This window comes from Beauveria bassiana, assembly GCF_000280675.1.
Source record: "Beauveria bassiana ARSEF 2860 unplaced genomic scaffold BBA_S00030, whole genome shotgun sequence".
Classification (NCBI taxonomy): Eukaryota; Fungi; Ascomycota; class Sordariomycetes; order Hypocreales; family Cordycipitaceae; genus Beauveria; species Beauveria bassiana.
In genome coordinates, this window is record NW_007930865.1 from 220,570 (window position 1) to 240,986 (window position 20,417).

Below are 20,417 nucleotides of genomic sequence, written 5' to 3' on the forward strand. Positions count from 1 at the left end.
TTTTTTTTTTTTTTTGGATACTTACAAACATGCCAGAAGCTGGAGGGGTCCAGCTGACAATGTCCCGGGGAAGATGCTTCTCGCACGCAGCCATCAATGCATTGCGCTTCTGCGTGTACTCTGCGCGCAGATTCATCAGCCACTGGAGATAGCCCTCGTGGCCCCAGGTTTCGTCGAGCAGCTTGTGCAGAATGACTTGCGAAAACCCGCTGGGCCCTTGCGAGGCGACTTCGGCGTGGCGCTGGTAGCGCTCGATGAGCTGTTTCGAGGCTACTACCCAGCCGAGTCGTGAACCGGGGGCCAGGACCTTGGAGAAGGAGTCGAGCCGCATCACGCGGCCGTCCACGTCGATGCTGACGTACGACGGCACCAGCGATGCGACGAACTCGTCGATGGTAGCGGGAGGGGGGGATTCCCCTTGACCGTAGGGGTCCATTTGCAGGAAATAGTATGGCTCGTCTTCTATGACAATCATGTCGTGCTTCTGAGCCACGGCATATATGGCCTGGCGACGCTCTAGACCCTGCGTGGCACCGGTAGGGTTCGAGCCGGACGGGACGGTGTACAGTACATGAGGCTTGCGGAAGCCTCGAGCGCCTTCATCCCAGTTGCTGAGAAGCGCATCCATTGCCTCTGCGACAATGCCTTGGCTGTCAACCGACGTGCCAAAGATGCCGACACCGAGCGGCTCAATCGTTTCCATGGCCGTCGAGAAGCCAAACTCCTCCGTCAGCACGGCATCGCGGCGGCCCTTGTCGCAAAGCATGCGCATCGCCTGCTCCAGGGCTCCGGTGCTGCCAATGGTCTGGCAGATGGCCCAGTCGGCGTAGGGCGGCTGGCAGATGATTTCGGTGTGCTCGGTGAGATAGCGCATCATTTGCGTCGAGCCCGTCGACTGGCCGTAGTTGAGCGCAATGGACAAGTCGTACTCGGCCTTGCCGTCCTGCATGTCATACTTGCCGATTGTGGCGCGCGCGCCAGCCTCGGAGGTGGCCTGCTCCGAGAATTCGGGCACCACGGGGATCTTCATGGAGAGCTCGGCAAAGGGGAAGACTTGGCTGGAAGGCAGACCGCTTCCCAGCGAAATCAGGCCTGGCTTCTTGAGAAACTGGGCAGCTTGCTTGAGCGCGCATGGCTGGCGCAGTCTGCTTTCTTCGCTGATGTGGTCTATAGAACGCACAGAGTTTTTAGTGGCAGGAAGAAGCATTTCTCGGGTGGTGTGCAAGTGGACTCACGATCCCATCGTTTTGCTGTTGGTTTTCCATCTTGCTTTTTTTTTTTCAAAGTCAGCTTTTTTGCCTTGAAATTGGGGTAGTCTCGTAAAAAAATCACAACACGTACCGGTCCCTTGAACATGTCACTGTTGGACGCCGCAGCGACGCCGGCAACAAGCTTACCGGCATCGACACGGCGCTTCTCGATTTCCTCAATGACCTTGGTAGCCGGAGCTCGATTGTACAGCATTTTGACGGTTCTGCGCTGTAGATGCTATGGTCACAAATGTGACAGTTGCTCGATCCCAGCTTTGTAGTCCAAAAGTCATGTTGGGCGTCGTTTTGCCAAGAAAAGGGCGTGCGTGGGGTCACTGGCCATTGGCTTGCAAATAAACACCGGCCGGCTTCGCTCCGTGGGCGCAATTCACGCCGCCGGCGTCGCTTCTACTTGGTAATTTAGCTTCCGGGTGCTAGCCAAGTGGCCCTGGGTAGCTGCCTGCCCAGATCATGTTTACGGTGGATACACAAAGCCCAGACAAGTTCGGCTCCGATCGGAGTCTACGCCGAAGGGCTTATCGTACGCCGAAGGGGCTTCATTCCGGGGTCAATGTTCCCATCATGCGACAACGAAAAATATCGTTTCGTTGAATCGGAGAGTAGACGACTTAAATTAAGCATTGTGAAAGCCAAGAAACGCTCCATATTTCTCGAGTCGGCTTTTGTACTCGGTACTTGTAACCCCCCACCCCCCCTCTGACTGACACCAACTAACTGGTCATATGATGAGGCGTGCTATTTCGGACTACATCTTTCGCTAGCCCGACAGGCCCGACTAATAATAACTATCTACACGTGGTTCGGAACTCGTCAGACTAGCCAGTCTACTTGTGTACCTAGAAAAAGGCGAGGACACCACATAAAATCAAGTATCGTCTAATTCATCTTCCCACTAGGTACCTTTACCGCCGCCTCACTTTGACATTTGTACACTGTTGGCTGCTGGCTAATACGGCCGAATTGCTAAAAACACACATTTTTTGCCTCTTCAAGCCAGCGGCGCTAAACCAAGGATGAGCTTTTAATACAGATTTTTTTTTTTTGAACAATTATCGCGAAATATCACGAAAAAGTTTTATAGGCGGCGGCTATGAAGACTACATAGTTATTCAACAATGCAAACTGTGCGTGCGCCAATGAGCTCGATGATTTCAGCAAAGACTGCAACTTTTGCACAAACTACCTTGTTTTCGACTGCCATGACTTTTTACTTTGCACGACGTTGAAAATATCGGACAGGGCCGATTTTTAAACAAGTTCCTCACGCATCCTGTCTGATTCTCGGCTAGGGTCAGGCTGATGAAGATGTCGCAATAACCCGCCTTACCGGGTGTTAGCCGCTGGGGATATATTATCACTTGCACTGCTATTTGTATACCTCGTGTCAAATCACAGCTCGGCTATCAGAATTTGAAGTCACGGATGGAGGCGCACAAGTTCCGCTTGCGCTGACGTCCTTTGTGTGGCAGCTCTTGATTTTCGGTTGGAGTATCATCTTGCTGTAGACCGGCTTCCTGTTCGGATTCTGAGCACGGGCAGTGTGGCAAAAATATGAGACATGTTACCTGCGGGTGTCTTTGGGTGGTAGAAGAGCGATATCCCTCAACATCATCAAGCACCGCCCTTGTACAACGGCGACTGGGATTTTGGGCAGAGATAAATATTGCGGGGAAAGAGCACCAGTCTAGATCAGCCTTGATTCACCGTCGGGTAACTGGTTTGGACTTGGAGATGCTTTGTTTGACCCGTTTCGTTTGACCCTGATGCAGTTCATCTTTGTTCAATGGCACGGTGCTGACTTCTGTTGCTGTGACGTCAGTCCTTCATGCCTTGTTCGTCCGGGCGGCTCGATGTGCATGTGAGGTACTGGAAGTTTCCCGAAAACTAAAGAACTAGTATCAGCCTTGTCACCCTCCCGGTATGCTAAGAATTCACACGTCATGCAACGGCGACACAGCCGCACGTCTGTTGGTCAGCTCTGAGCCTGGGTGCAATGAAGCTCGAGGAAAGACGGGTGATTGTTCATCACTATGAAAGCAGTTCTTTCAATCTTTTCAACCATTTAGAAACATATGTCAGACCAGGCGAAGATCAAGCAAAGCAGCAAATATTGACTGACGAGGTAAAGCTGTCAACCTGGCTCACTGAGGATGACAACAACTCATCGTGACTGCCCGTTAACTTATCCTGCTCAGCATCAATTTACCAAGATATGCATTATCTCTTTTAACTGTTTCGGACATCACCAAAAGGTCCCAAGGTGCTTTGTTGATTTACACCAACGTCAGCCATGCGGGATGGTTGCTTGTGAGCCGTGGTGGCTGATTGTCACCCGCGTGTCAGTGCGGCTGTGATACTGTAGCAAAAAAATGACAGCTGATTCTGAAACCCGTATTCAGTAGAAGGTGGCTGCGCTTCCAGAAAGAATGTTGTGCCATCTACAGGCGCCCAGTGCAACAGCTGTCCATAGCCAGTTACACTGTGATACTGTAGCAAGAACTGATAGCTTAACTTGCAACTCGAACTCGGGAAAAGATGAATCCGTGTTCAGAAATAATTCTGTGCTTCCTTCAGGCGCCAAGTATAACAGCTGTTTATTCATATACCTAGTCACACAACGTAGAACAGCCGCGACCTCGCCGGAAGGCCGGCAGTAACATGTTCCATCTGCATAACGGACAATGTTTACTCAAATCTCTTATGTATATATATATATGTCCTTCACGGCACTTTCATAAATGCGCAAAACTATCTTAATTTATATTTTCTTGGGCATAGCTGTACGCCAGCTACCACTGCAGTTTTCATGATTTCGACATTGATGGCCGTCATGGAGCTGAATCAGGGCGACGACGATACGAGCTTGACCTTGGCTCGGCACGCACTGAAATGCATGACAGCATTTGATAGGTTCTTGGCCGCTGCGCAAACGAGACAAAGGTTCATTTTCATGCAACGCAAGAAGAACAACTTTTTCTATTGGGCGACGGCCATGAAAGTATTCGAGCCGCCAGAGGTCTCGTTGGACCACCGGCTCAGAGACAGTCCCGCAATGGTCGAGAAGATACATCAGCTCTTTGACGTCATTCTTTATACCCTCACTCCTGGTGAGTCTCATCTCTCTCTCCAGCTTTGACCGATTGTTTAAAGTTGCGTACATGTCTTGGCTAATTTTGTTTTTGTTTTTTTAGATACAGTCAGCGCGCACACTTTGCAGTCCGAGGAACCTCCGACCACGAAGAAACGACGTCTTTCAGAATCGGGCCGCGCAGAATTTGACAGAAAAAATGAGGAACCGAGCAATACCAATAGTAGTCGGGATGAATTCGACATCACTTTGGCCCAGATGGACTTTACAATCGGCGGAACAGTGGCGTCTCTCTGGCGCTTGTTTTACGACCTTCGGCTGTCCAACGATTCGGCAGAGGCAATCCCTCTGAACCCAAGCTTAGACAAGGGCTGGTCTTCTTCGTCTAAGCCTCATTCAAACCACACGCACAACACCTGCGGGAAGAAATCGCCGAGCTCCATCTAGTGAGCCTGTTATTTCTTCAGCCAAATGTCTTGCTTCAAGAGCTTTCCCGCGCGGAGAGTATTGTGCCCAGGATATACTAGACGTTGAAAATTTAGACTAGTTGGATAGAGCGGATTATGTAGTGATGATAAAGATTTTTCAAAGAGGGTTTGCAAATTTTGTAAAAGAGCTTGATGTAGAGGAGAGCGGTGAGACTACAGTGGCATCGCTTCATCGTGTAGTGTGTGAGACGAGTCTGGCTGCAACGTGTTTTTTCTCGCTCGACATTTACCAAGTTCTTTTTTTCGGAGCAATTCAATAATAATCATGTTTGGTGTCCAAAGCTCAGAAAGAGTGCGCGTGGACAATAATGGCTTACTGATGACCAAGCGCTACATCCTACCAACGAAAAGTTACTCAAGTCTTACTACGTCATGCTTGATCTTTTCAAAAAAAAAACCCCCCCTTTTTAAAGAGCTTTATCATCTTTTTGATCTCCTTCTTCGCTGCCTTGAACTTCATCTAGCAAACGCCTGGAGGCTAATGCAACATCACCCCCCGCGTCCGCAATACGCTGATGATATGCTTTCATGTTCTCGCTCACAAGGAGGCTGTCGCTTGTAAAGAGAAGGTTCATTTCCTCGAGAGATCGTTTCGCCACCTCGGGATACAAGTACCAGACGACTGGCATTGCCGCAATATTCATCACGCCAAAGAAGATGTATGTTTTGTAACCGAGTTTCTGGAGCATGATTGGTATCACAAACTGCGTCATGCCACATCCAGCGGCCCAGCCAAAAATGGTAAAACTGTATCCCTTGGCTCGAATCTCTTGGGGCCAAATCTCAGTACCATAGATCCAGCATGGTACAATGTTGAACATGGTGAAGAACCTGGCGCCAGTCAGTCAGTCAGACATAGTCAAGGGGGGAAACACTGTTCGCCTGTCTACAACGTACCAAAGGTAGACAAATACAAACGATGCTGCAGTCGTACCAAGCTGTACTGACTTGACCGGATTCGTGGTCGCAGCGTCCTGTGAGGTCTTGACAAATGCGGCCACCAGAAACAGCGCGACACCCTGTGTGATGAAAGATACCAGTAGGGACTTGACTCGTCCCATGCGATCAATGACGAGGGCTGCAGCTGCAGTGCCAGGGATACCAAACGTGTTGACAAGTCCAGCTAGCCACAGTGACTTGTAAGCGTCAAACCCAGCGAGGCTAAACAGTTCGCCCGCCCATCCTACAATCGCAAGGATCCCAGTCCATTGCTGAATCCACTGAAGAGCACAACCCATGACTGCTCGCCGACCAAGGTGTAGCCTGCCAGAGTACCGGCCTGCTAGAAGAATATTGATAAAATCACCACGTTTCTGATTCTTGGTTGCGAAAGTGGCGTCCAACTCGGCAAGCTCTGTCACGATCTTGGGATCATCGGGAGACAGGTCGCCTCTGATCTTGCAGAGTATCTCGATGGATTCCCGTCGTCGTCCCTTTGAGATTAGCCATCTTAAAAGTATTAGCACCGAAATTGGAAAAAAAAAAAAAAAAGGCACAGTCGCACAGTCGGGCAAGTGTACTTGCCTTGGCGATTCTGGCAAGAATGGGAGGGCAGCGGCGACGATGAGGAGCGGGATCGCCATGAAAGCCAGGGGAAATCGCCAGCGAAACTCGAAGCTTGTATTTCGAACACCAAAGTTTAACCAGTATGCGATGACAATACCAAGAAAGTTGGCAATGAAGACGAGCGAGAACTTGGCGCCGCGGTCGTGCGATTCGGAGATTTCGCTGACCCACGGCAAGACAATGACATTGACGAAGCCGATGCCCAAACCGGTTACTATGCGTGCGCAGAGGAACATGCTGGAGTTGATACTGCCAGACATGAGGCCTGCACCGAGTATTCCGAGCAGTATGCCAATGACCATGCCGCGCTTGCGACCAATCTTGTCTCCAACCCATCCTGCGCAGAACATTTTTGATTAGCTTTGCGACTTTTGATTTATACAAATTGTTGATAGAACGGACCACCGATGAAGCAACCCCACATTGCTCCAAAGTAATATGCTGCTATGAGACCGCCCTGCTTGACCGAGTTTATCACAACACCATTAGAACCGATTTTGGCCATGGCAATGAAGCCGGGGGTGGAGCTGACGGTGCCCATGACACCTTGATTATAGCCTGGTTTTGCCATCAGCCTGCAGTCATGCTTGGGGCCAAGGACTAAAGTAGTGAGTGACCTTCAAAGATCAAGGCTGTCGCCGAGATGATGTCGGTGAAGAGGAGGACGGCCTTTCCGGGCGCATGGCGCCAAATCTCAAGTTTGGCCATTCCAACTGAATCGGAATCAATGTAGTTGGGAAAGCTTTGAGTATGTCATTGGGGGGTATTGTAGACTCCCAACAGTTTTTGTCGATTTGTCTAAAAGAAGAATCATGTCTACGATACTTTCATCGAGTAGCCCCCTGGCATGCGCGTATTGACTCAGCTTACAAAGTACAGAATTCCCCCGGACAACAACTTGCGGGGTCCGGGGTCGCACAATGTTGCGGGGTTTGGGATTTCGATGAAACATTTGAACGCTTGCATGCTTGGTACAACATTTACCAGATGGATTGGGCTTTTTATGCGTTTAGGCGGACGTCGCATTACAGGGCAGGCTTAGGAAGGTTGCTCGCGCGGGGGTCAATATTGCTGCCTGAACATATAAGCTCCATGGTTTGCGGCTGAGGAAGCAGTTCAACATTGGGAATCGGAAGCAACTTCACAGCAGGTAATAAATCATCTACCATCAACATGGGCTCTCTTCAATACCCTCTAGCCAGACCCCTAGACTTGACCGTCTTGGGTCTGAACTCGGGCACGTCCATGGACGGAATCGACTGCGCACTTTGTCGTTTCAGACAAAACTCACCTGAAGATGCCATGCACTTTGAACTCTTGAAATATGACGAAGTGCCTCTAGAGCAGGGCGTCAAGAAGCGAGTCATGGGCATGATCCTCGCAAACTCCACCACACTGGAAGAGATATCCAAAGTAAATGTTGTCCTAGGAGAAACATTTGCAGATGCTGCCATTGCATTTTGTACGAATCATGGCATTGCGCTGTCGTCAGTTGATGCAATCGGCTCGCATGGCCAGACTATATGGCTGGTCAGCATGCCCGAGCCGGGCCAAATGAAGTCGGTCTTGACCATGGCAGAAGGCAGTATACTGGCAGCACGAACAGGAGTTACCACGGTTACGGATTTTCGCATCTCTGATCAAGCGGCCGGGCGTCAGGGCGCTCCGCTTATCAGCTTCTTTGACTCCCTGGTCCTGCGCCATCCGGCCAAGTTGCGCGCCTGTCAGAATATCGGCGGCATCGCTAATGTGTGCTTTGTTCCGCCGGACGTTAATGGTCAGATTAACACGGAGTTTTTCGACTTTGATACCGGGCCTGGCAACGTCTTTATCGACGCTGCGGTGCGATACTTTACCGACGGAGAGAAAGAGTACGACAAGGATGGCGAGATGGGCAAGGCTGGCAAAGTCGACCAAGAAATCGTCGACAAGTTTTTGGCTGCGCATCCCTATTTCTCGCGGGATCCTCCGAAAACGACTGGGCGGGAAGATTTTCGCGATACAACCGCTCATGCGCTCATCGGCGAGGGCATCAGAAAGGGCCTCTCCCCAAACGACGTCGTCGCGACCATTACGCGCATCACGGCACAGGCGATTGTCGAGCACTATAAACGCTATATGCCGACGCAGTACGGTCCGCTGACGGAGATTTACATGTGCGGCGGCGGCGCCAAGAACCCCAACATTGTAGATTTCGTGCAGCAAGCATTCCCAGAGACGGAGATTGTCATGCTGGATGTCGCGGGTATTCCGTCGGATGCCAAGGAAGCGATTACGTTTGCCTGGCAGGGGATGGAAGCCATTGTCGGGAGAAGCATACCGGTGCCTTCGAGGGTGGAAACGAGGCGGGAGTCTGTTTTGGGCAAAGTGAGCCCAGGCCTGAATTACAGAAGAGTCATGAGAAAAGGACTGGATTTTGGAGCGGGCAGAGACTACCTCGCGCCCGTGAAAGAGTTGGTCAATTATGTTGGGGGCCAAGCGTTTGACAATAATAAAAACTAAGTAGACGCTGGCCAGCTCGAGGGTGGATGTGTAAGTAAAGGTGATGGATAGATGGTCATGGTGTAGTAATAGTTTGAAGCGTGCATAAAATTTTAGTGAAATTGTTCAAGGAAATGTCTTTAATAATGATCACAGCTGCGGATACACAAAATCGATAGCATAATGCACAAGTGGCAGGTGTTGCATGCTAAATAGAACAAGTCCGCCCTACCTATCATGGTGACGATAGCCTGTCATGGGAATTGTCACAGCGTCGAACTGCCTGCCATCTTTCCTTCCCACATTGCAGCCACAAGATGTAGGGAAAAAAAGAAAAATCGAAAATAAACTCATATAATCTGCACAATCATAAATATAATTGAAAAAATCCTCCAATTACTTTCCTGCTTTCTACCTTCTCAAACCGCTGCCTTATGTAAGCTACGCTACAAGCTTGAAGCTTCGCTCGTGATGAAGAGCATGAGCCCACTCTCCCACGCCGATCAGCCACTCCGCATAGCACCCTCGAGGCTGTCGCCATGTACTGGCCCATTGGAACGCCGCGCATTTTCGCTACGAGCAGCAATCGCGCGTCCGGCTCCCGTCTGTTTGTCTCGTATGATGGCGTCTCCGGCCCAGACGAGCCCGCCGAGCCCGAGCCCGTGCAGGAGAACGGCGCAGATGTCACTCCCCCGTGGACGCCTGCGACGCCCGCCATCAAGTCGGTTGAGCTTGGAGACGAGCCGCCTGAACCTGCAACACAGGATGAACAACAAACGATACCTCTAAGGGATCCGGTACTGGCGCTCCGCGTCTCGCGCTCCGGCAACATGTTTGCTGTCATCACCGCGACGTCGATTACGCTGTGGCAGACCAAGGTGCGTCGTTTTGATCGGCGTTGAAATATTTGCTGCTGACCTGACGCTTTGTAGCCCACGGTAGTTTTGGCCGTCGTTGTCCGATCGCAATCGTCCCTACAACTATACGGCCGCAATGTTGACCTCCTTCTCCGACCCGATTCCGCAATCCTCGTCGTGCGCACCAGCGAGGGCTACCTCATCACCTATTCAATCGCAACCGATGGCGAGTCGCGCGTGTACAAATCGCACTTTCCAAATTATCACAACGTACAACGACGCCGACAGAGCCTAGTAGGCCCACAGACTGGCTTGCGGCCGGAGCAATACTTATGGGGTCCCGGGGAAGGCACAGGCGTTTTGGACGTCAGTGTACGCTTTCGCATGGTGATTAAAGTTGACGCCGGTATTGAGTCTGCCCTGGCGCTGGATGACGAATTGATTGTTGCCACCGCCAAGCCCGCTGCCGTACAATGTATCCGGTGGACGCCAGACAGCACAGGCAGCCAGACACGGACTGAGATCCTGAGTCGCATGGGCTGGGTCGGGAAGAAAGTGTGCATAACAGAAATGACCTACGACCGGCCAATGAACTTGTCGACATGGATCACGAGCGACGGTCGAGTTTACGCCGTGCAACGACACAAAAACACCTCTGAAGACGACGATCCCAAGAAATTGTTCCAAGGTCATTGCTTCCACACCCCCGAGGGAGACCGCGGGCATGCGGTCCGTGCCGTAATTAATGCTCGCTTCTCACTGATTGCTGTTGGCTGCAGCGACGGAACCGTCCAGGTATATTCGGTCAGGGACTATTCCGGCAATATCACACTGTCACATGGCCAAATCATTCCCGCCTCGACGTCAACGGCCGGCGCCCTCACAAGCCTTGGCTACTCTCCGGATGGCTATTGCCTGTTTGCTGGCTTTGAAAACGGATGGGCAACGTGGAGCATGTTTGGAAACCCTGGCAGCCACAGTTTTGGCGCTGAGCAGTCTACTGCGGATGAGCCCTGGCTCTCGGGAGTAGACTGCGCGTCCTGGGTCGGCGGCGGCTCCGAGATTCTCATGATTGGGCGTCATAATGAGGCCATCTGGTCTCTGGAAATGGCCAAGAGTGCAGTTACGGGCTGCTACAATGATGCCAACGTATTCCGCACAGTCTTGCAAACATCAACAGGCATCATGGTCTACCGTGGCTACGATCTTCCGGACATGACCTCGATCTCGGCAGAACCATTCCTATGGCACACGGCGAGAATTCCAGCTCCTTACCTACTACATCAGTGGCCGATCAAACAGGCTGTCATTTCACCTGATGGACGCTATGTGGCAGTGGCGGGTCGCAAGGGCTTGGCCCATTATAGCGTCAACAGTGGCAGATGGAAAACATTCGCCAACGAGTCACAGGAGAATGAGTTTCAGGTACGTGGTGGCATGTGTTGGTATCAGCACATTCTTGTTGCTGCAGTTGAAGGCAACAAATCATATGAAATTCGCCTGTACTCGCGCGAAACGGCGCTGGAGTCTTCGCAAGCCCTCTACACACAAAAAATTCCCGCTCCCGTAGTGCTGGTCACTACATCGGGAGAGGATTCTCTTCTTGTCTACACATACGAAAACCTTTTATATCATTTCATATTTACTCCGTGGTCCGATTCGGTGCGCCTGGTCCAAGTTGGCCAGATTGCATTCCACGGCATTGTCCGATCCCCCGCTAGAGTGCGCGGTCTGAGCTGGATCCTGCCCGAGAATCAACTCGTGGACGGCGATCCCTCGCAGGATGTGGCCGTCGCTTCCGTCATCTTCCTGGTGGACGGCAAACTAGTTCTGCTCAGCCCCTCGCTCAATGACGAGGGCCAGCTCAAGTACGACATGCGCATCATTGCACAAAATGTTGAATATCATGCCAGCATGCGTGACCAGCCACTGCTCAATGTGGAGCGCGACGAGACACATGGATCGCCTGCGCTGCGCGACTCGTTGTGGGTGTTTGACGGCATGCATGTAAAGGGCTGGGCCAGTATTCATGATGTTCTCAATGCGGCATCAGACGGAACCAAAGAGCTACCAGCGCCGGTGTCGTTCCCAGTCGACTTTTACCCGCTGTCGATGCTGCTGGAAAAGGGCATCATTCTCGGAGTCGAGTCGAACCTTGTACAACGGCGTGATGTCAACTTTTCATTTTTCCGATTTACTATTCGAGTAAGTCATGGTCTTTAACCCTCTTCTTCTAGCTCAGACACTCACCAAGTAGACACATCTGGTACTACCCGACGTCCTCCGTTTCTATCTGCGCCAAGCCATGACGGCAGAAGCTGTCACGCTGTCAGAGCAGTACCAGGACCTGGCGTACTTTTCACACGGTCTCGAGATTCTCCTGCACCGTGTGCTCGAAGAAGAGTCCGAGGACTCGCCACCGCCCGAAGAGGCCGTGCTCCCGCGCGTGCTCTCGCTGCTCTCCTCGTCCAAGGACTACCTGGACGTGGTGCTGCAGTGCACGCGCAAGACCGAGGTGCGGCAGTGGAAGACGCTGTTTGCCTACCTGCCGCCGCCGCAGGAGCTGTTTGAGGAGTCGCTGCTGCGCGGCTCGGTCAAGACGGCGGGCGGCTACCTCATGATTCTCTACACAATGGAGGAGCTCGGCCAGTCGACGGAGCAAAGCGTGCGCGTGCTGACGCGCGCTATCCGCGAGGGCGACTGGGAGCTGTGCAAGGAGCTGGCGCGCTTCCTGGCCGCGCTCGACCTCACCGGCGACACGCTGCAGCAGGTCATGAAGATGGCGAATCTGGCGGCGGCGGCGGCGGCGGGTCAAAACGGCGACCGAGTCGGCTCCTCGCGGCTTGAGATTCCGTCTGGTTTGGGCCGATCGCGCATACCCAGCGAAGGGACGGAGTCGTCGGATACGAGATCCGTGAGCGAGGGAAGCATGGGCTCGACAATCAGCCCAATCGCGAGCCCATAGATGTAAAAGGCGATATTATAATGTAAAATTCAGCCACTGATATGACTGTACCATTCTCTTTTCTTCTTTCGCTACAGTTTTCGTATGCAATGCCTGCCCAGAAAGTAATACCCGAAGTTGTCCTTCTCTATGCCTATCGGCCTTGTTCGTCTATGCCCATCGCTGTGTCTTTTGTTACCTCGTGGCTTTGTTCCGTCATTCCGCTTCGTTTGAATTCTATATCGTGCCCAAGAAAAAGTCTCTAATTCCAAATTCATACCCCATTTGCCGTAATTTCATCCCCCCCCCCAATTTGCCCACATTTTCCCCCCTTTGTATTCATTCCCCCATGTCATTGCGCTCCATTCGTCTTGGCGTGACCAGTATCCTCGTGATAAAGATCATTCGTCTTGATGTATTCGTAAACGGGCTGCGCGAGATCAAGTACGCGCTCGCCATTCTTGAGCTGCGCGCGAATCTTTGTCGAGCTGACGTCGTTTTCAAACGCCTCGACGACCCAAATCTTATCATCGTGTCTGCGCAGCGACGCGAGCGCCTTGTCCGTCTGCGTCTGCATCGGCCGCTCAATCACAAACGCGCCGTAGCGCCCGAGAATGGCGTCGACGTCGGCCGTCGGCCACTGCTTCGTGTCGCCCATGGTGGCGGCGACGTCGGCGCCCATGAGCAGCGCAATGTGCGCCTTGACTTTGCCGAGGCCGTCCGACGTCTCGATGCCGCCGTCGCCGTGGTTGATTTCGCGGTCCACGTGGTCCAGCACGTCGACAGTGCTGGTGTATACGGGCTCAAGGGTCGTGGCGTCGCAGCGCAGCGCCTCCCACGGGTCGACCATGATGTCCGTGTTGGCGACGGCGAGTTGGCACATGGCTAGTCGGTGGTGCGCGCGCGCCAGCGCGGGCTTCTTGTAGGCGTCGCTCACGGGGCTGAGGTAGCTGCCGACTACCTCAAATTCGGAGGCGCTGCTACGCTGCTGCTGCTGGGCCGACTGGACGTGACGCTCGGCCATGTGAAACATTTGTACGTGCAGCACGGTGATGGGCGAGTAGCTGCCGCACGCTACGAGCACGAGCGGCGTCTTGCCGGGCCGTGTCAGGCGCCGGCGCAGCTTGTCGACGGGAAAGGTATACGGGCTCATGGTGGTGAGGGGGGCCGCGGCCGGCGCTACGGCGTCATCGTGGGCGAGGAGGCCATTGGTGACTGCGGCGGCGCCTGAACCAGTGCCGTTGGTGGTCGTATTTGATGCGTCCATTATGAGGGACAGAAAAGGTTGGCGTGCGCGGCGATGCCGTCCATGCGCGATGCGAGAATAAAAGAGCCGGGGAACCGAGGTCGTGAGTTTTATAACGGAATTTGGTTCACAGCGTGCTGCCTGCGAATCCTGATGTCGGAGGGCCCGTAGGCGGCCCCGCTGAAGCCTGGGGTGCGTCAATAGGCAGTTGCCGTCATTACTCAGTAAATCTCGCACTAAAAAAAGGGAACTATCATTGAACTTGACTGGTAGCCGTATCAATGCTGTTAATCAGCGCTTCATAAATCTTGCAAAAATAACCAAAATTGGGTATACAGTCTTTTAGACACTGTGTTCGCACTGTTGATATCTCAGGGGTAGGGTTGTAACCGTAGAACGTAGACTTTGCTTCAACAGGGAGAACTCGGTAGACATATGCATGCATCGGATAGCGCTTTTCAACCGACACGAGAGAAGCGTGCTTAGCACCTTAAACTGGTTTTGATATCTGCAAAAAAGAAATTCAAGGTCGCTAGCGCTAGCATTCCAAAAGCTCATAGTGTCCATAGATTTAAATCCGATTTGACTAGATTTAATTGACATTTCGAGTCCCTGATTCTACGCCCCACCGCAAAATCACCCCGCCACATTTGTCCAGCTTCCAGCCGCACTGCCTCTCTGGCAACAACTCAGATTGAGCCCGCGATCCATCCTTAAACAAACAAGCAGACAAAGCTGTGCACGGTGGCGGGCCTCAAGCGCAAAATGGACGACTATGGCAGCGAGACGGATAGCGACTATACGAGCTACTGGCGAGACTGGGTGCGTTTTCCCGAGCGGGCGTCGCGGACACGCGAGTGACAAGCAACAAAGCATTCCAGGAGAAACAAAATCTGGATGAACATTGAGAAATCTAACACGCTTTGCAGTTCATCTCATCCCGCGGCAATGAGTACTTTTGCGAAATCGACGAGGAGTACCTCATGGACCGCTTCAACCTGACGGGCCTCAACACGGAAGTGCAGTACTATCAGTACGCGCTGGATCTCGTCACCGACGTCTTTGATCTCGACTGCGACGACGAGATGCGCGAGACGATTGAAAAGTCGGCGCGGCATCTGTACGGCCTGGTTCACGCGCGTTACATAGTCACCACGCGTGGCCTCACCAAGATGGTACGCCGAAATAACCCAGCAACCCCCCCCCCCCCCTTTGCCCCCATCAAAGAAACGAAGCGTTCACTCGCAAAAAAGGACGGTCTTTCGTCAGGCTAACTGAAGCACAGCTGGAAAAGTACAAAAAGGCCGAGTTTGGCAAATGCCCGCGCGTGGACTGCCTGCTGCACCCGCTGCTCCCCATGGGCCTGTCCGACGTGCCCAACCACCGGCCCGTGAAGCTGTACTGCGCGCGGTGCGAGGACATTTACAACCCCAAGTCGTCGCGCCACGCCGCCATTGACGGCGCCTACTTTGGCACCTCGTTCCAGAACATCATGTTCCAGGTCTACCCGGCCCTGATCCCCAGCAAGAGCCTTGAGCGCTACGTGCCCCGCGTCTACGGCTTCAAGGTCCATGCCGCCGCCGCCCTCGTCCGTTGGCAGAATGCCCAGCGCGACGATATGCGTGAGCGTCTGCGTCAGGCGGACATTGAGACGCGATTTCGCGATGACAGCGCCGCCGAGGAGGAGGACGATGTTGAGTTTGAGGGTGTGGACACGCGGGTGGCGCGGGTGCATTGAAGAATTTATACACACATGGCAGTCTCACATAACGAACGCGGGGGCAAAGGGATTCTTCTTGGCGTTTTATGGGTCGTCTTTTTAATTGGCATGGTAGCAATCAATGAATATACGTTTTCCTGCAATAGATTTTCACAACTGTGCATGTAAAAGACATCTTGCAAACATTGAAAATAAATTCATGGGGATATCTTTTGCTGAACGACGGGTTAATTACAACTAGACTCGGTTATCGCCCTGGTTAAGTCTCTGCAACTCGACATCTTCATATTCAGCACTGTATTGCCCATTGTACTGGCTGGTCGCCTCGGGATGCTGAACGGAGCGCTGGTTGCCACCGCGCGAGACTGCGGTCGGCGGATAGGCTTGCATGTCGGCAGATTCGGCCACATGGTCCGAACGGGCATTGACAAAGCCAACATTACCAACGCCTGCCCAGAATGCGCGTGCAGAGCTGCGGGGGCCCCAGGCCCAGCCCGCGCCATCCTGGATCGGCATATGGTAATAGCGGAAGCTGTAGATGGCGCAGATGGTGCCAATGAGGAAACCAAACAGAATATCAAATCCATGATGGCGATAATTAAACCAGCGTGACGCAGAAATGGTAATTGCTAGACAGAATGGAACCAGGGTAATGACGAGTAGGAAAACGGGAGGAGCAGCGGCACGCATGCGCGCGCCTTGGATTTTCTCATTGGTGCTCCTTTTTGCGCTGAGTGGCCAGCTGGCATCGTGGCCGTCCTCATAGCCGTTTTGCGGGCGCGCTTCCGCCTGTCCTAGGCGAGAAGGGAAAGCACCGTGCGAAGAAGCATTGTCACTTGAACCAGGCATGATCCAGGGAAGTGTCACGGCAAATTTGCTCGCTAAGAATAGCGAGAGGTAGATCAAGCCACCGGCCGAGGCCGAGGCGTGACCGCTGGGGTAGCTACGGAAGCCGTCCCAAAGCTTGGACTCGTCCGTCTCGGTGCAGATGGCGGCGGAGTAGAGGTGTCCGTTCGCGCCTGTAATCTGGAAGCCGCCTACAATGTACTTGTCGGCGTTGGCCATGTCGGGCTTGCATCGGGACAGCATGTCGGGCCGTGGCTTGCCGCACATGTTCTTCAAGCCGCTAACAAAGAACCAAGCGGATCCGACAGCCATAAGCAGGCCGAGCCAAGTGATTTGCAATTCCCAGAGCTTGCGCTTCCAAACGAGCAGAGCGGGGGTGCCCTTGGGCACGGTGCCGCCGGGAACGAAGATGAGGGTCACGACGAGCACCACAATGACGGGAATGACGCCGCAGCAGACAAAGAGAAGCTTGTTGGAGAAGGTTTCGTGGTCGGCGAAAGGAAAGCTGCGCAAACTTCGTTAGCAGAATAAACCAACCATTTTCAAGAAACGGGCACGCACGCAATATTCGGGTCGGCGAGCGAAAAGTTGCGAAAGTTTGGTTTGATGTTGCCAAGAACATAGGAGCCGACTGCAAGACCGGCGAGAAGAATCCAGTCGATAATGTACGACGCTATAAGAGGGATCGAAAACTGCTGTCGCAGAGCTGCGGCGGTTCCTGTGGCCGCCATCTTTTCGTACGTTGGCATGAGTTGCTAGGAAGGAAAAGAGACTCCGGCGCGTCGGCCGGAAAGAGGTGAGAGTTTACCACCAGAACAGTTCAAGTGACGTGAGTGGAACTCTGCAGGTTCGGGCGCGGTGGGAAGCTAATACTAATATAGGGATCAAAGGAAAGTCAGCGGCTAGCGGACAACGTAAGCTGGCGACGGCGATCGGGCTATGGCAATGCAATGGTAAGCCAAGACCTCCTGAAAGGGTCATGTCATGTCGGCCAAGTCATTATTAGGTCGCAAAGTGGAATCCACTGCGGACTCTGGGGGGAGGCTGTGTGTGAACAAGGCGCAGTGGGCGAGACATTAGGACCCAGCGCATACCTGACTGACAACGCCCTTTACCCAATCAACAGTGCCAAGCTCAAGCTTTTCAGTACCGAAAATCAAAAATCTATCCACCTACGCTTGCGCGCTGGCAAGACCGGGCGGCTGCTGCGACACCTTTTTGCTTCTTGGGCTGAGGGAGGTTTGGCTTGTGCGGAGCCCTACGCACCCGAGTCCCGCGACACCCTGGCTGAAAATCGCACAGCGCAGCGCCCATCGTGGCGCAATATTTAATCTGCGTCGCTTGAAGCGGAAGTGGATCGTGTGCTGTGGCTCGGGATAAGGGGCGGAAAAAAAAGACAAGATGACAGCGAGACGGAAAATTTACAAACGAAGAAAAGATGATGCGGTAAATTGATAGTTGGCGAAGCTTATGAAGAAATTGTTTCGGTGTTGCAGCTGGCAGCCGGCACGAGGAGCCGTCGCGGGCGCAAACTGCCAGCACGTGTGCAACAAAGGATTATTGCATAGGCACCTACCTTACAAACGGACCACAGCTTGACAGCCAAGCACACCCACTGTAGACTGTGCAAACAGTCATATGCAAGTACGGGGCGCAGCATATGCACCGGTGAGTCCTTTGAACAATGCTGATACTTCATGGCTATGATACAGGACATAATGTACACGGCTCTGCCAGAGCCAATGCCCGTCTAGAAATACACCGCTTTTCCTGGTCAGATGTTTCAACCTGTTCTCTTCTTCCTCTGCACGCCGTGGTTGCGTGGCCTTGGCACGGTCACCCACTTGTTGACGTTGCTCTTGCGGCGCGTCTTGTAGCCACTCTTGGTCTGCGGAAAGTTAGTACTCTGGGCGAGTTCGAATTATTGAAGAGAAAACATACAGGTCGGCCCCAAGGCGTAACGGGGTGACGGTTACTCTTGGACTTGCCTCGTCCACCACCGTGAGGATGATCAACTAAATGCCGTTAGATGCCACATGGAACCAAACATTGCAAGAAAGGGGAAATAGAGGACGTACCCTTGTTCATGGCCAGACCGCGCACCGTTGGGCGAATATTTAACCAACGCTTACGGCCGGCTTTGCCGAGTTGGCGGTATTGGTGGTGAACATTACTGGCAACACCAATTGTTGCGCACGCCTGCTTGCTGACCTTGCGGACTTCGCCACTCTGAAGTCGGACTTCGACATACTTGCCAGTCACAACCTTGACACCATCTGACCTGGTCTCCTCGTCCTTGTTCATGACCGTAGCGTAGGTACCCGCACTGCGGCAGAAGACGGCACCGCGCTTGGCGGCAGAGCCCACGCAAAATACCTGTGTTCCCACGGGAATCATATGCATCGGCAGACAGTTTCCAGGGAAGGCTGTTTTGGCAGCGAGAATACCAGGATCGATAGTACCACCCATGCTGTTGAGCAGATCCTGAGGGATGCCCGCGCGGTAGCTGTGAACAACATCACCAGCTCGCAGACCATCAGCCGCAACAATATATGACTTGCGTGCAGTGGCCTTTTCCGTGAGCAGGGCAATGTGTGCACTACGGCCAGGGTCATATTCGATTCGCTCGACCAGATGCGGGCCAGGACGGTTGCGCACGAAATCAACGATTCTTATTCTGCGCTTGTGACCACCTCCGCGGTGACGAACTGTAATGCGGCCGTAAACGTTGCGACCACCCTTTCCGTGGCCCTTTTTCGGTATCGTTAGAGGCAGATGTGCGCGACCCTTCCACAGATGATCGTTGATTGGCCGTCGCAAGTGACGCACGCCTGGAGTTCTGGGCTTGTAGGTGCGGATGGTCGAGGACTGCGACGCTGCTTTGGCAATGCTGGGCGCCGAATCCGGCGTGGCAGCGGTCGCGAAGCTGCGAATCGGAAGCTGTGTTGGCGCAAAGCGAATGAACGCCCTGGCCAGGGTGGGAAGTCGTGGTTGCAGCATCGTGGAATGTGCCACGAGCGGCGAGATCTAAAATAGGAGGTTGTGAATGCAGAGTAACGCGAGTAATCAATTGACCGCTCCTGCAGCAATTGCCTGCAATACAGAGCAGCAAAGGACTGAAGCAGCACAATAGAGCAGGTCGAGCTCAGTTGCTCAATTGCAATGCAGGCAGCGGCTCCGGCACTGATTGATGGCTGTGTCGTCCGTCGTGGTGCAATGAAGCTTCAAGTTTTAGAAATGGGAAAACATTTTGCCGAGATCGAACAATTTCGCGCCACAGGCCCGTGGTGCTACGCCACAGGTTGAGGGCCGGGGTTCGCGTTAAGCCACAGGAGCGTTGTGCGTGTAGACCCGCTTGAGAATGAAAGCCAATGAGGAAGCCGTTGCTTGGCCGTTGCCAATGTTGACAAGCTACTACTCTAGGCGGTACGTACCGTGTGGCACCTTCGCTGCATGGTCTCGCGAACAGCAGCATCCACTGTCGCGTTGTGAGTCGTCTGCGGCCCTCGTTCGGCCTCCACTGTCGCCAAAAAGCACGTCTTTCTGTACGCCTGTTGACCGGGTTGCCCGCCCTAGCCCTGGTTTGAGGAAAATCTTGTTTGTCAGGAGTATTGATTCTTGTGCGAGGAAGAAGCCATCGTTAGAAGCTGAGAAAGTGAACGGCAGTGTTGCCTACATGAATTGTTGCCTACTAGACATTGTTTACACCATCAGCATCCGGCCTCGTACACACCTCGCACTGATTCAACTTGAACATTTGGTAGCGTGTTGAATCGCAAATCCCTCCAGATAGCGTCTCATATCCCCGCTCGTCGGTGGGACAAAGCTCTATCTGACCTTTCTCACTGGACCTTGTGCCTGGGCGACCAAGCAACCAAGAGGCGTCGCGAACCGCGCCAGTGTTCCGTCA

The 20,417-nt window shown here is 53.1% G+C and overlaps 9 protein-coding genes across 9 annotated transcripts in view; 4 read left to right on the plus strand and 5 right to left on the minus strand.

Moving 5' to 3' along the window:
* Window positions 1-1,464, minus strand: part of BBA_08058 (aromatic amino acid aminotransferase) — a gene marked incomplete at both ends in the record, with an annotated part of 1,942 nt that extends 478 nt beyond the window's left edge. Inside the window, 3 exons of the mRNA XM_008603155.1 lie at window positions 26-1,167; window positions 1,236-1,269; window positions 1,342-1,464. Coding sequence (XP_008601377.1) covers window positions 26-1,167; window positions 1,236-1,269; window positions 1,342-1,464 — 1,299 coding nt within the window. The remainder of the gene's footprint in view (window positions 1-25; window positions 1,168-1,235; window positions 1,270-1,341) is intronic.
* Window positions 1,465-4,101: 2,637 nt separating this feature from the next.
* Window positions 4,102-4,806, plus strand: BBA_08059 (receptor-interacting serine/threonine-protein kinase 4; the record flags this gene model as incomplete). The annotated part of the gene is made up of 2 exons (XM_008603156.1): window positions 4,102-4,378; window positions 4,463-4,806. 2 exons carry the CDS (start codon window positions 4,102-4,104, stop codon window positions 4,804-4,806), a joined length of 621 nt encoding a protein of 206 aa, XP_008601378.1.
* Window positions 4,807-5,254: 448 nt separating this feature from the next.
* Window positions 5,255-7,121, minus strand: BBA_08060 (MFS monosaccharide transporter, putative; the record flags this gene model as incomplete). Its single annotated transcript, XM_008603157.1, has 5 exons — window positions 5,255-5,678; window positions 5,745-6,280; window positions 6,368-6,750; window positions 6,816-6,971; window positions 7,031-7,121. The coding sequence occupies 5 exons, from the start codon at window positions 7,119-7,121 to the stop codon at window positions 5,255-5,257; spliced, it is 1,590 nt and encodes a 529-aa protein (XP_008601379.1).
* A 465-nt stretch (window positions 7,122-7,586) lies between these two features.
* BBA_08061 (UPF0075 domain protein) lies at window positions 7,587-8,915 on the plus strand (the record flags this gene model as incomplete). Its single annotated transcript, XM_008603158.1, has 1 exon — window positions 7,587-8,915. The coding sequence occupies one exon, from the start codon at window positions 7,587-7,589 to the stop codon at window positions 8,913-8,915; it is 1,329 nt and encodes a 442-aa protein (XP_008601380.1).
* A 518-nt stretch (window positions 8,916-9,433) lies between these two features.
* Window positions 9,434-12,716, plus strand: BBA_08062 (DUF1339 domain protein; the record flags this gene model as incomplete). The annotated part of the gene is made up of 3 exons (XM_008603159.1): window positions 9,434-9,772; window positions 9,827-11,956; window positions 12,009-12,716. The coding sequence occupies 3 exons, from the start codon at window positions 9,434-9,436 to the stop codon at window positions 12,714-12,716; spliced, it is 3,177 nt and encodes a 1,058-aa protein (XP_008601381.1).
* A 331-nt stretch (window positions 12,717-13,047) lies between these two features.
* On the minus strand, window positions 13,048-13,962 carry BBA_08063 (putative nicotinamide mononucleotide adenylyltransferase; the record flags this gene model as incomplete). The annotated part of the gene is made up of 1 exon (XM_008603160.1): window positions 13,048-13,962. The coding sequence occupies one exon, from the start codon at window positions 13,960-13,962 to the stop codon at window positions 13,048-13,050; it is 915 nt and encodes a 304-aa protein (XP_008601382.1).
* Window positions 13,963-14,706: 744 nt separating this feature from the next.
* BBA_08064 (casein kinase II beta subunit) lies at window positions 14,707-15,679 on the plus strand (the record flags this gene model as incomplete). The annotated part of the gene is made up of 3 exons (XM_008603161.1): window positions 14,707-14,763; window positions 14,871-15,116; window positions 15,227-15,679. 3 exons carry the CDS (start codon window positions 14,707-14,709, stop codon window positions 15,677-15,679), a joined length of 756 nt encoding a protein of 251 aa, XP_008601383.1.
* Window positions 15,680-15,898: 219 nt separating this feature from the next.
* On the minus strand, window positions 15,899-17,238 carry BBA_08065 (PAP2 superfamily protein; the record flags this gene model as incomplete). The annotated part of the gene is made up of 2 exons (XM_008603162.1): window positions 15,899-17,012; window positions 17,069-17,238. 2 exons carry the CDS (start codon window positions 17,236-17,238, stop codon window positions 15,899-15,901), a joined length of 1,284 nt encoding a protein of 427 aa, XP_008601384.1.
* Window positions 17,239-18,290: 1,052 nt separating this feature from the next.
* BBA_08066 (ribosomal protein L2) lies at window positions 18,291-19,507 on the minus strand (the record flags this gene model as incomplete). Its single annotated transcript, XM_008603163.1, has 3 exons — window positions 18,291-18,395; window positions 18,449-18,522; window positions 18,586-19,507. The coding sequence occupies 3 exons, from the start codon at window positions 19,505-19,507 to the stop codon at window positions 18,291-18,293; spliced, it is 1,101 nt and encodes a 366-aa protein (XP_008601385.1).
* Window positions 19,508-20,417: the final 910 nt, after the last annotated feature.